Source organism: Neodiprion fabricii, chromosome 7 (assembly GCF_021155785.1).
Source record: "Neodiprion fabricii isolate iyNeoFabr1 chromosome 7, iyNeoFabr1.1, whole genome shotgun sequence".
NCBI lineage: Eukaryota > Metazoa > Arthropoda > Insecta > Hymenoptera > Diprionidae > Neodiprion > Neodiprion fabricii.
This window is the reverse complement of record NC_060245.1, coordinates 17468573-17482967: the sequence shown is the minus strand read 5'-3', so window position 1 is coordinate 17482967 and position 14395 is coordinate 17468573. Positions and strand designations below refer to the sequence as shown.

General features: G+C 32.2%; 1 protein-coding gene across 1 annotated transcript in view; it reads right to left on the bottom strand.

Annotated features, from left to right (window-relative positions):
• LOC124187238 (sodium-dependent transporter bedraggled) overlaps positions 1-14395 on the bottom strand; it is a 40921-nt gene that overhangs the window by 7337 nt on the left and 19189 nt on the right. The window contains exons 4-6 of the mRNA XM_046579641.1: positions 944-1122; positions 441-657; positions 85-335 (exon numbers count right to left, since the gene is read on the bottom strand). Of these exons, the coding sequence (XP_046435597.1) occupies positions 85-335; positions 441-657; positions 944-1122 (647 nt within the window). The remainder of the gene's footprint in view (positions 1-84; positions 336-440; positions 658-943; positions 1123-14395) is intronic.

Genomic DNA, 14395 nt, shown 5'->3' with positions numbered 1-14395 from the left:
AACATAATCAATGAGAATTATCATCCTTCGCAGATCTTCAACCATTAAGAACGATGATTATTACTCGGGTCATTTTTTACCCACCTTTACTAAGCGAGACGAACACTATCATCCATACTACAGCCAGGTTAAACGCGACCTGGAACTTTAGCGTCACAACTCCGTTATCAGGCACGTTCAAGTGATGCCTTTGAAGTACTGCGCCACTGAAGTAGTCGGGAACCGTTTCGTGTAGCTTGTAAGGAGTTGTATTATGCGTTGGTTTTGTGTCATCTCGATACGACGAAAACGGCTCAGCCCATCGATACCTGTCTTGCTTTGTGATGAATGAATCCCTGCGAATAAAGATAAGGAAATAATTCGTTCGTCTCAGATAAATAAGTCGGTTCTTAATATCCTGATGAAACAACATTCTTCTGTACGATTTCTGGGCTTTTTACCTGAAGTAAACAAACATCCATGAGACACCAACAATGCTGTATATACCGATGAAAGCCTGAGCAGTTAGCAGCGCTATTCCGACGCCCTGAAACAGTGGCGAGATCTTCCACATATCTACGGCTCCCGCAGCTAATCTCTGACCCAAACATACTTGGAGCGTGAATAATGGGATTCCAAGCACGAGGGATAGGACCAAAAACTGGACGATGAAGTTGGCTGCGAACAGACAAAGCGATAACAACGTTGAATGAGTTATAATCTGTCGTTGTGAAATGAACTCACAAATACAATAACAAAGTCTAGACTCGAGATGTTTTATGCGCACCTTTCTGTTAACAATTTCTGAATAACCTGCAAATAAGGATGCACAGAATCGTGCCGTATAATAAGAGAAAATGGTCTACTCGTCGAGGTATAAATTTTCAAAATTGACCAACTTTTTCAGCACGCTACTCGTAAGTGCATCTTCGATTCGAGTCTCAACTTTTAATTCAAATCGTACCTCCAAACTGTATGCTGAGTATGGCGAACCGACTGATGTTGAAGAGACCAAGAGTGCATCCCAAACAGGCCAGAGCTGGGCTCAGCGCATGTGGCCACCTTCCCAGAGGATTCTCATTCTCGTCGTCGTCCTCTCCTCTCTCGTCATCTCTGTCCACTCCTCTCTGCCTTTCACAGACTCTGATGAAACAAAATTAAAAATTCTTGTGTAATGATTTTGGCAAGCTAGTTGAATTTATTGATTGAATTATTGTTTCTTTTTCCTTCGCTCATCGATGCTTTCAGATTAAATTCATACAGACATATACACGGCGATCATTTCGTCATTTTAATTGAAATATATTGAAGAGAACCCAAAGTATGCAGACTTGTCAATTTGTCATCTTAGTAAATCAATATTGGCCATTATAAACCGAATAGAATTCACGTAATTCGAGTTTTTGATGTAATTTAATCAAATACTTCAAAGATTAATTTGTTTTGATCTATAATCATGATAATTTGAAATTTTGAAATTTGTTCCGATTTGTTGCATTTCGTATTTTTAGTTCTTACATTATTTTTTTTTCCTATATTATGTTATGCAAAATTAATATGTGTGGATTAGTTAACAATACTTTTTCCATATTGCAGATGAAGTTATAACGTGCTGAATTTACCAAGGTATAAATTAATATGCGATAATAAAATTCTTTAAAGGTCAAGGATAATCATGATACAGAATATAATATACACTAAAATTTATGTTTCTTTTTTAGAAATTTGTCCGTGGTGGAACAACATTGGTATAAATGAAAACTATTTAAAGGAAACCACATTTAGTAATTACGTTGATTAATTATATTTGAAGATGAAGAGAAAGATATAGAGGTATGCGTATTATACGTAAAAAAATGCTGTATTGTTTCAATAATGTTTGAATTCAAAGTTGCAATATTTCAAATAAACAAGTCTGTAAAAATATTTGAGAAGAGAGAGAGAGAAAAGCGTTAGCCGTTTTTTGAAGCATAATAATACCTTGATCGACTTGCAATTAATAATCATGATAAAAATCTCGCTTTCTGTGAAACGAATTTTCGTTATAACAACTTCTCTTGTATAATCTCTGTAATATCAATAATTTTATATTATAGAATTAGTCGTTTGCAAAATTGAATTATGCGAAGTTTTTTTTTTCTTTATATAGAATCTTAATACACGTACAAAAGTATCAAATACTGGAATTATAAAGAAAGACTTACAATAGACGTCGATGCTTTGTTTCAAATTGCTTTGGAATAATTAAAAGTCTATTGAATAATTTGCTGGATCTCATCCGAGGAAGGCTCATTTTATTCAGAAAACTATTTTCTTGAATTTCACTGAAATACAAAGTAGGTATTTTCTTTTTATCACCTTGCCGTCGTTGAATATTTAATTTTACGACATTATACTGATATTCATTATTCAGTGAACAATCAATGGCATTATTGAATTACCTAATAAAAAAAGAAGAAAAACCGTTTCACTGACTTTGTAGAAAATACAGTCTTCTGAATAAAACGAGCTATTGTTATATAAAGGGCAAAATCGAAGGAATTCACCGGATTTATAACAATGAACAATAAAATATGAAAATAAGAATAACAAACACATCGATATCCAAGCAGTTATTGATAATTCTAGAATGTTTTTATTTTTGTGCATTTTAAAGAAATCTTTGGCAGCTTAGGAATATAATAAATTGACAAAACGAATCAATAGTATCGATTTATAGCCAAACACCCTTCTCGAAAACGTAATTAAGAAAAGTGCGACAAGATACGATATTTCAGTATATGGGGCATTCCGCGCTAAATCGACCAGGCACTGATCCTCGTTCTCTTGGATTTGGTTCGCGATTTTTTACATTATTTTTCCAGCTCTGAAAGTCACTCGGATATGTTTTAGCAAAATAATTTTACTTATGATTTATCAGAAACAACATGTCTTTGGACATAATATAAAAATATGAAAAATTCTCAAAAATCTTGTGTCAGATATTATAATTTTTAAACCCACACCCAGAGTTAAGCCATCAATTGAATATTGCTTCGATATTTTTTTAAATTTCTTGCTTCAATAGCTCAAAAGAAACGGAAACAAATGCCGCTCGAAGTCTAGGGTTAAAAATGTTGATATCTGCCTCAAGATTTTTGAGTATTTTTTCAGTTCTTAAATTACGTCCAAAGACATGCTGGTATTCAAAAATGACAAGTAAAACAAATCATTCAATAAAATCAAATGAAATAAATTTGAAAGATTTTCACAGTTTGAACAATAACATAAAAGATCGTGCAGCAAATCTAAAAGGTGGAAGGTCAGAGCTTGATCGATTTGGCGTGGAATGGCCCATTATATATAACCAGGAAGTAGGTGGAATCAAAGGCTGAATTTGATCGAAGTGCAGATAAATTAATACAATGAGTGAACATGGCTTTTTACACGCGTCCGAAGAAATCGAGGTTTAGCTATAAACATTCACAATGATACTGCATGTACGAAAAACTAGGCCAAACGTATGTGTTCACACTATATACCGAGAGGTTCTCCTAAAAGAACCTGTTCAACAATTTAATCCAGTCAAAATAGGTCTGAATTAGAAGTATCCGAGATGTTTTTGTGCATAGGGAATTTCGACCCTCATGAATTCAAATCTGAAGTCATTTTCGAGCTGCATAGCTGGCGTTTCGAGAAAACAACCAGATTTTTGAAGTTATACTTCTTTAGGCGCGTTATGAAAAACTGATGAGAGTGAAATTTCAGGATGCGCGCGCATCACTGTAACACAAAATTGTAACACAAAATTAACAGGATGAAGTTGCCCACTCAACCGAATTCATTAAGTCTCGAAACAAGATGCGCGGGCATCACTGTAACACACAATTAACAGGATGAAGTTGCCCACTCAACCGAATTCATTAAGTCTCGAAAAATTTGTGAATATTAGTGAAAAAATTGTGCAAAAATACTTTTCCAAGTGCTCCAATATAATTGAGGTTAGTTATCCGTATGTATTATTTATTGATATAAATTAAAATATCATTATTTAATATAATTAATACTAAATATTATTAAATTATCAATGTTGAATATTTATTATTGGTTTTTTAATATTTACAAAATAAAGAAATAAATTTAATAGAACATTTAATAAAAAGTTCGTGACAAAAATTTAATAGATTATTTAAATATAATGTAAGACATCCGTTATTTGTTTTATTGTTTTTTAATGATGCCCAAGAAGTATAACTTCTCACGCGCGTACATAAGTACACGCACCCATCTTTTTTTTGTTGTTTTAGTGCTTTCCTCAAAAACTGCTGTTGCTAGATAAAACATAACTTGACCATCGAGTTGAGCGGAAATTGTACATCGAATTAAGGCCTCATATGTAGATAACGGAGAACGATTCAGAAATTAAGAAAAAAGAAATCCTACTTATCAATGGCATCTGGGGAATTTTGGTGAAATAATTTCATATCTTTTGAAATTTGCTAATCCAATTCTGTTTCCGACATATGAGAACATAATTCGATGTAGAATTTTCCGTTCTAAACGATGGTCAAATCATTTTTCACCTATCGATAGCAGCTTTTTAGGAAAACGCAAAAACCGTCAAACTGTGCTGTTTTCTCGAAACGCCGGTTATGTAGCTCAAAAATGACTTGAGATTTCGAGTTCCTGAGGGTTGAAATTCCCTATTTACAATAATGCAACCGTATCCCGAACATTTTCAGTTCTGACCTATTTTGACTGGCTTAAATTGCAACTCGTCTAGTTTATATGCGTAGCCAGCTACATACAAATGTCACCAGCATGATAAGAAGAGTAATCGTTGCGTAGCGGATGCGGCGGCACCGTAACCCGGCCATTCTTAATACCCGATAGGTTATGGTTGACTGTCACTTGTCAACCAGTTGATTCTAGGGATTTTTTTTTTGCCTGCGAAGGTTTGCTTCATGCTCTGAGGACGGATGTCAGCCAATCAAAGTTAAGCAAGTTGAATCGCGCATGCTACGAGTAGGTTCTTTCAAGAGAATCTCTCTGTATGAGCTATGTTTTCTACATCTACTTATACATAATGCACGACTATTTACCCTCGTATGTATGTGGCACTCTGATATTATTACCATGGCCACTACTCGAGAATTATACACTGCAGAATGTCACTTGACTTATACGTAACTTCGATAACTCGGGATGGAGGTGTATCATTATCATAAATTTGCAGTTATTGTATAATTATTCAACCGTGTGTAATAAAATTCCGTTAACGGAACAAACTGAACGAAAATATAATATTCCTTGAATCAAAATTTATCACATCCTACAAATTTTCAATATTTGTCTTCTATTTCAATGATTTTTTTTTTTCCTTCAAAAGTCAATACATTGATGACTCGTATTTTTCAAAAATAATTCTCGCGTCAAATCACCTTATTCTATCAATTTTCGTTCACGGAAACTCAGCCACAGATATTTTATATTATCAATTATTTTCATTTTTTAAAATAAATATTTCCTGAAATAAGAATTTTCTTAGAATCTAACTTATTTCCTACTCTCCGAACGCAACGTTTGAATTCACACAGTTCACGTTAAAAAAATACGGTATTTTTTTGTCTTATCCTTGTTATATCTTTTTCTGTAATGTCCTGTTACGAGAATTTGATGAATTTTCATGCTTGATATATTTATCTACGTTACGAGAAGAAAAAAAAAAAAAAAAAAGAAAAAGAAAAAGAAAGGACCGGATCTTGGTATCGGTCTCTCTGAATTCAGGAGGCGGCAACTACTGCTGTTCCGCCCAGATCTTTCATGTAACCTTGAAATATATTCTATATGTATACCAAAGCTAAATATACATAGAAATGTGTACGTACAATGTATATAAATAAAAGACGTATAGGAGTATATATTTTTTTTCTTCTTTTTTTTATGAATTCTTTATTATCCTGCTAATTTTACGTCCGCTCTTATTCATTCGTTTGATTGTGTTGTTTTTGGTTTTATTTTTACTTTTCATGCTACACGTTTCGCTAACTCCAATAAAAGTATCAGGCGAATCGATACCAAAGAAAATGAAACGACGAAAAATGACAACAACAACAACAACAATAATAATAATAATAATAATAATAATAATAATAATAATAATAATAATAATAAAGAAAATAAAAATTTGTCATAACGTGAGTCACTGTATGGTAAAGAAGGAAATGAAAATATCCGTCTACAGATCGTGCAAATCAACCTTGTAATTATTCGTCGCGTATAGTATAAATATTCATATAGATTTGTACTGGACGGTTCGCGGATTCTTTGTCACGGCCGTTGCTGGTATAAACGGAGCAAGTATAATAATAAATACAATACATTCACAAATACATCAGACAATTTGGGGAATCTGCGTCTCTGTTTTCTGGTTTGTTTGAATGTTTGGCACAATAATGACGGGGAATAAAATTACGGAGTCGGTGAAAGAATTTTTTATACCCCAAAATCGCAATCCAGTATTTTTCAATAACGATAATATAACGCCCGGTACAACGTATTGTTATTATACAAAAGATATAATAAAAAACTGTAGAGATACAATTACCGATCAACGATTTTTATCGTACGTGTTAAAATTTTTATTCGAGAAAATTTTGCAATGTTAAATTTTCAACAATTATTGATCAGATTTTCGACAGAGAGATCTGGATCTTCTTGAATAATCATTGAAAAAAAAAAAAAAAAAATTTTAAATTAACAGAATGTTAGATTTTTTCACAATCATTTAGAAATCATCGACGATTAATTGAAATTCAAAATTTTGTCCTTCATTTTCTGTTACTTGCGAATAAATATTTCACAATTTTTGTATACACCGTAAAGTTTATCGTAAATCATTGTTGCAAACCTCGAGAAAGGTAATAATAAAATAATCACTGTATTGAGTCGTCGAAAATTTTTTTAATCAATTTTCAAATAGTATTCTATAACGACGAAAGAATTCGAGGAAAGGGGAAAGTATACGAAGGGCTCTAAATTATCGTGAGCGCAATGTACATAGGTATTACATATGTACACAGGTATATACGAAACTCGACAGGAAATGAAGATATTGATTATTTCGCAGACCGTATAAGGTATACGTAATTTACGAAACTGGCCACTGGAGAATATAACCCTGACCTCTGCTTCATTACACCTCACGCGATCCATAGCGGTCACTCCGAGTTCTTAATTATGCACATAAAGAAAGATTAAAATTAAAAAAAAAAAAAAAACAAAAAAAAATCTATATATATGTACGTCGGTCCACAAATTTAGAATAGAAATGGAAAACGAGACGAGGAAAAAAATGAGAATCCGAGTTTTGGCAAATTTTTGTTTCAATACGATTCATTTCTGTTCATTCTCAAATAATTACATTATATTTTGTAATATTTTATTCCCCGAAATGTTTCCATTCCAACTGATGTAATTAACAAAATTTTATTCCCTTCGTTCGGTCAATTTTTTGGTTTTTTTTTTTTTTGGTATGGTGCAAATATATGGAATATTATTTCGAATAGAGTTATGAGAGTGAACAGAGAAAAAAAAAATATCAATGCAAACATGTCAATTGTCGGAATCGATTGATATTTTTTTTGACATTTTTTGTTTTCATTAAAAACTTGTATAAATTATTTTTTCACCGAAATATCGTCACAGGTTTATTTGAACATGTAATTTTCTGCATTTGGAAGAATTCTCTCTTTTGGGGGGGGGGGGGTTACATTGACGCGTTGTAAAATTTAAAGATCTGTTGAACAATATAATCAGTGTATAAGAATATGTCGTTATATTATAAAATGAAAGTGTGAAAAAAATAAAAAAATAAATAAATAACAATAAGAAGAATTTGTAATACGTAATAGAAGAATTCTTCGTTGCGGTTTGATTTTGCGTTACTCCAAGTATTTGATTAACAATTTCGATAAAAATTCAACGTTTTATTCCTGTAATTCTTACATCAATTATACTTTACGTGGAATAAATCTGATATTAATTATGTTAAAACTTTCCTTACTTAATTGATTTACGTTGATCTGTAAGAAACTTTCGTCTCACTGGAAGCCTGTTTATTACCTTTTAGCATTATTAAAAATTAATTTCGGGCGATTAGTATGAAAAATTTGACGTGCAGCGTCGTGATGTTTAAAAAATTATTGCATAATATGTATCTGCGGTTTAATATTTATTCTCCACTTCAAAAAATTCGCCACATACATATCTTTCATCGAAGATTCACGTATTATTCTGCAATTGTAATTTTATCTTTAAGGTCACGCAGCGCTCCTACCCTTACCGACCGAGCGAACCCTCCCTTTTTCTTAAAACAAGAAGCAAAAGGTTGATTTTGCTCGGACGGTAAGGGTAGGAGTACTACACGAGCTTAATTTTCAAACCATGATTCCGTAATTTCCAAATTTCACTAATATTTTACGCATCCTATAATTAGCTTCAAAAGTGCTATCAAACAATTCTCAAACTCGCGTTAGATAACAACATGCGGTACCTTCCTCAATATATATTTATGTATAAGGGCCTCTGAAATTACATACCTATGTACGTAAAATAGATACGTGCAAAGTTGCGTATTCGCGATATTGACGAATGTTCAAAGTATCTTAAGAAAGAAAAAACAAACAAACAAACAAATAATAAACAACAACAGCAACAGCAACAGCAACAACAACGTTACCACAGATTATACATTAGCCTTGATCCGCATTCACGAATGACCGAGAATCGACGGACATGCTCGCACACATACATATATTTATATATATAAATGTTTCGTGTTGTGGGTGTGTTTAATGACGTCACGATCGTTATTGCGCGGTGATGATGAAAAAATGTTTGAGAAAGAGAAAGAGAGAGAGAGAGAGAGAGAGAATACCTCAAGGAAAATAGATGGAATTGATTTCAATGTAAAGAAGAAAAAAAAAAAAAAAAGGCAACAACGCCGGGACGCGTTTTTAATGACATGCGGTGTACAAATCGAATGTCCTTATGCATATTAATTGAATGTATCGCGTATGAAAACAAGGCGGAAATACTTTTCAATATGTTACATTCGTGGAGATTACGGTGCGAAAAGGATCGGGAAAAAAAAGGAATAACGTTATTTTTTTTATCATTCTCGATAACGTTCAAATATCGTTACGTAATATTAGGTAGAAAAAAGTGAGAGATAAATAAACGATACGCTGCAGTAATACAACAATGTTTCGGATATCTATTGCATGAACCTCGGCGAAATTTCGCGTATTTCATCCTTTTTTATTTATTTATTTATTCGTTTATTTCTTTTTTTTTTTCATTCACACATCATATTTTTTTTTTTTATCTCGCGTTGCACGTTGAGTCAAATTTACCGTATATGATACACGATGGAACGCGGAGAGAAAATTGTACGACTTCGTAATGTTTTTCATTCCGTTTAGCACGTCTTGCGGTTAATTGCTTCGTCCTTGTTCGTTGCGAAAAGTGAAGAAGAAAAAATGTGTACATATTTATTTGCGTACGTATGTACGTATGCATAGCGAGCTTACGTGGAATCTCGCAAAAGTGAGAAAAAAAAAATTTATAAACCGAGTCAGCCGATTGCTGGTTAAAATAAATATCCTGGATTTGTTTATACGATTACCTGTTAACAATAATAATCATTATCATTTCACGACTGTTGAATTTCTTTTTTTTCATTCGAGAGTTTAACATTTTTTTTCACAATCGTTGTGAAAAAAAAAAAAAAAAAAATGTACAGCGACAAATTATTTCTCAAGTGTAAAATTGTTGTTCATTTTCGAGTATCTTCGAAATTCTATGTGTGCGAAAGAAGAAAGAAATAATAAAAACAATACATACGTTTCAATAAAGTGTTATAACATACGTACATGTTTTTGTGAAAAGAGAAAAACAAGAGAAAACGCAAGGAAACGAATCACAGAAAAGCGATAACGAGACACAATTTGTTGTCGGCATGCTTTTTTTTTTTTTTTTCTTTTTCCTTCCATTTCACGAATCTTTCACATTTTGTAGGAAAAATTATCGATCAATCAACATGCAGTGTAATTGTTATTATTATTATACCTGACACGCTGTCGCCTCTGACTGTAGTAAAAGTAGTCATAACAAGCAGCTTGATCGTAATTCATCCTTGCTGTTGGACCATTTCGAAAATTTTCCGCACTTTATCAGCGTGTCAATTTACAAGTTTTCATGTTTATTTATGTTTTTCATTGTTCGGTTTTTTTTTTTTTTCTTTTTTTCACTCCTTGTTCGGTTATCGAAGAAGGTAGAAAAACTACAAATTCAGCAGCGCTGATTTACTGGAACAACACTTTGAAGTTCAAGTCGTCGGAGGATCAAACACCGAGACTGTTATGTAACGGGATTTCTTGATCACCGCAACTTCCATGTATGTAGTATGTGTAATAAAGAATAAAGTGCTGCAGGTGTTGATTAACGATTATCACTTTACATGTGTTATATTATTATTATTATTATTATTGATATTTGTATAACCTGATGATCGTGGCACGTGTCGATAACGATGAAAATGCTGCTCGAGGATACAAAGTTTGTTTGAAAAAGTTGAAATATCGACGTTTTTTTTGTAATCAATTCAAAATCATGTCTCGTTTAATCTTCTTTATTTACCACTCGTAAACTATGTTACTTGTTAGTGTTGAAAATAAAAAATAAAAATATTTTTCCGGATCAACTGTAAATTCGTTGTAAGAAAAAAAGAAAGAATGTGACTATTTTTAAACGTATGCACAAAATTGACCTTATTTTCCGTTACAATTTGCGGAATCAAAGAAACAAGTTCAACTGCGTACTTTGGAAATGTATTTCTGTTTCTTTAAATTTGGACGCGTTCGTGATCCTAATATATATAATATATATATATATGTTAACTGCGGACGAAATGTTTTTTTTCTCTGCGTGCGTGTTTTGAGGTTTTGAGTTTCCCGATTATCTGTTTTTTTTTTTTTTTTTCTACCTCCGATCGCGACTTGACTCGACAGACTCGCGTCGGTGACTGGAGTTGGATAGTTTGGCGGATTCAGTGTCGAGGATGGAATCCGTCGAATTACGCTCGAGAGGAGAAGGAGAAGCAGAAGGAGGAGGAAACCGGCATAAAACTCTAGATGACGATCTCATGATCGTCAGCTGCAGAGATCTATCGAACGAATTACGTTTAACCCTTTTGGAACGTTTCTTCATTCCAGCGGAAATATATTTCAATAATAATTCGTAAAAAAAAAGTTTTACTCCTTAGATCTTTCTTTCAATAAATGGGTTTTGTCAAAACTTCCAATATCGGTTTGAATGAATAGTTTTTAGCACTCTAACCTCAAAATCGTCTTGAACTTTGTCGCGATTTTTCTTTGGCTCTCGCGATGGAAAATACGGACCGATATTTTGTATAACAAGAGATGAGGCTAAAGTTAATAGCGTTGTTGTAATGATTTATGTTTCGGAAAAATCGTTATTTCACAATTGCAGAATTCTTGTCTGAAATGCAATGAAAAATCCTGATAAGACAAAAGGTATTCATATTTTGAAAACTTGACTACTTCGAAATCACTATAAAGTTTAAAAATAATAATTCCCCCCCCCCCCCCAGTGTTTCGTTACGTCAACGTTACTAACTTCAGTCTCATACAACAAGCGTATGTTACGAGTTTTGACACTAAGCACGAAATTGAGGTTAGGGTCGCGTAATGTCAAATGTAATTTGCGACTGCGCATGCGCGGAGTAGGGAAAAGACAAGTTTAAAGTCCTGGGACTTAAAGATGCTCGTTATTTTCTTAAATAGTTTAGTTTGCCTTCTTCATTGCTTTTAAATATGTACTTTACGTAACGACTATAAATAAGCATGAAAAACTCGTAAAACATGCTTGCGTTGTACAAAATATATTGACGACTGTATTTTCGTTTACTTGTAAGTATATTTTCTAGTTGAAAAAGTCTAGCTAAAGTAGTCGATAATGGAGGCATGTAATTAATTTCAAGTTAACCTTTCGTCTCAACAAAAAAAAAAAAAAAAAAAAAAGAAAATATTCAATTACACGCCTATAACTTTTGATACAGGTTTGGGAACATTCTGAAAATATCAGACATCTTAGTTGAAACATAAAAAATCGAATTGCGTTGAAAAAAAAATTTTCTACCGCTACATTTAATTCGATTCTGAAAGGGTTATGCACGTATAGTTAGAGAAAAAATATAAACAATCAAAAATATTTAAAAACCAAAATTAAACTGGGCTACCGAAGCTGAATATCAAATTGAATTTGATTCCAGCAGTCTCAAATGCAGACATTTAACAAATTTATTAGTTTTATCGGATTTTCTTTCCAAATTTCTTTACCGACGAATCGTTGGTGAACATTATCTTTTACTATACAAAAATTTAATCGGAGAATTTTGGTTTTTTCGTTTCTATTTTCCTTTGGTATAAAAATTTCTCACAACGACAAGTCATCAGTGAATATTTAAACTTTCAACATACAGACGAGTACGTAAATTGTTTAATCGTTTGATCGTTCACTTTTCACTCGCGTTTTCCGTTTCCGTCAGCATCAGAAATTGTATTGAAATGTAAATTTTATTTTTCGCCATCTTTAGATTTAAAATGAAAAAAAAAAAAAAAAAAAAAAATTGAAAATAAATAAAAAATTATATTTACAAAGCTTAAGCTGTTTTTTTTTTGGGAGGGATTTTCTTTGCGCGCTTTTCCACGACTAGCAGTACAACTAGTCGAATAAATATAAAAATAATTAAAAGACTTCACTAATAATACGACAAATTAATTAATTCTTACTAAACTGTATATGAAATGTATTAATTATATAATTCGTATATTAGTCTGACGACGAGTCGACTCGACAGAATGAAAATGTGAAAACGGTTTCTGCGGCGGTGCATCGATGCAGTTTTCAAGGTGCATCGGGATACTAGGAGCGCAGAAGTGGCATGCAGCTAGCAGCTTCTCCTACATTATGCACTTCTGGCGCAGCTTGCAACGGCTATAAATGCAACGCACTGAGGACCAGATGCCTCGAGTTCATCATACGGGACTTTTAGAGCGATCGTATTGCGTTTATATTGCACTTAACTTTAGGTATATATTACATCTGTATGCTACATCGTATGAAAAAAAAAACAGACTACTTTTTATTTTCAAAATTCAAATCGAAAATATAAAAAGTTAAGGACCTTGATTAACTTTTTAAAGGGTAGATTTATCACAAAATGATAAAAGACCTTTTTTGTAGAGAGTTATAAAATGCCAAATTTAAAGACAACAAATTCCCTATGTTATTTAAACGGAGAATAAAAAATTGCCATTATTCACCTCTAAATATTAATTTTAAAGCTGAAACTTGGACAGCGGTCCATTTTCGTCGTTTGGAACAATATTTTCGAATTGAATTTTGAAAAAGAGAATAGTCGATTTTTTTGATACAGTCTAACGTATTACATATATTTTTATATTTAATGAATATCGTTGATCAAAAGTTGCATAGATAATGCATAATTTCGAAGATATATTAACATTACAAATTGTATAATGTATGTCGAGCGAAAGATGCTTCAAAAATCAAAAACTGTAAGATCGTCAATCAACTACAAACCGTTTGTAATAACATTATAAGAGTACATTATATCTATCGATTATCGATATTTCAATTAATAATCGATTGTGTATATAAAAGCGTGATAACAAATTGATTAAATACCTAGGAGTTTGACTTTTTTTTTCAAAATTTTCTACCAGATAATAACAAATTGCGATCACATACTGTAATTAAATAATAATAAATAAATAAATTGAACGATGAATATTTTACAATATTTTTCATACAACGAGAAAAAAAAATATGCTGTGATTATCTGTACTTGAGTCTTGAAGAATTTATTTCGTCAAAAAATTGATCATTTTGCTAAAATAATTTTTAATTTTATAGGTTTCGTTTACTATTTCAAAAATACACGATCCATTTTCAGTACCAATCACATCAATTTATAAGTTTATGACGCGAGAAGTTAAAATGACGAACATAAGAAGTTTGCTCAATTGCAGCGGTTGAAATCGAAATAACCGTTATATGTAGATATTTACGTGACTCCATTTTGAAACCTGTATAATACACAAGATTTAATCTGCGGTCGCTCGTTTAATTCTTGTGTTTATTTCGTCAGTTTGTTCAAATTTTTTGTTTTTGTTAATCGAAGAAAAATAGGGGACAAAATCGTCAAATAAAATTCGCTCCTACATTAATACCGGTAAAGAGTTTTATACTGTCATAGAAAATTTACAAATTCGATAAAAATTGAAAAAATCGTGAAGCAGAAATAGCTGTATTTTATAAATTCATGTCA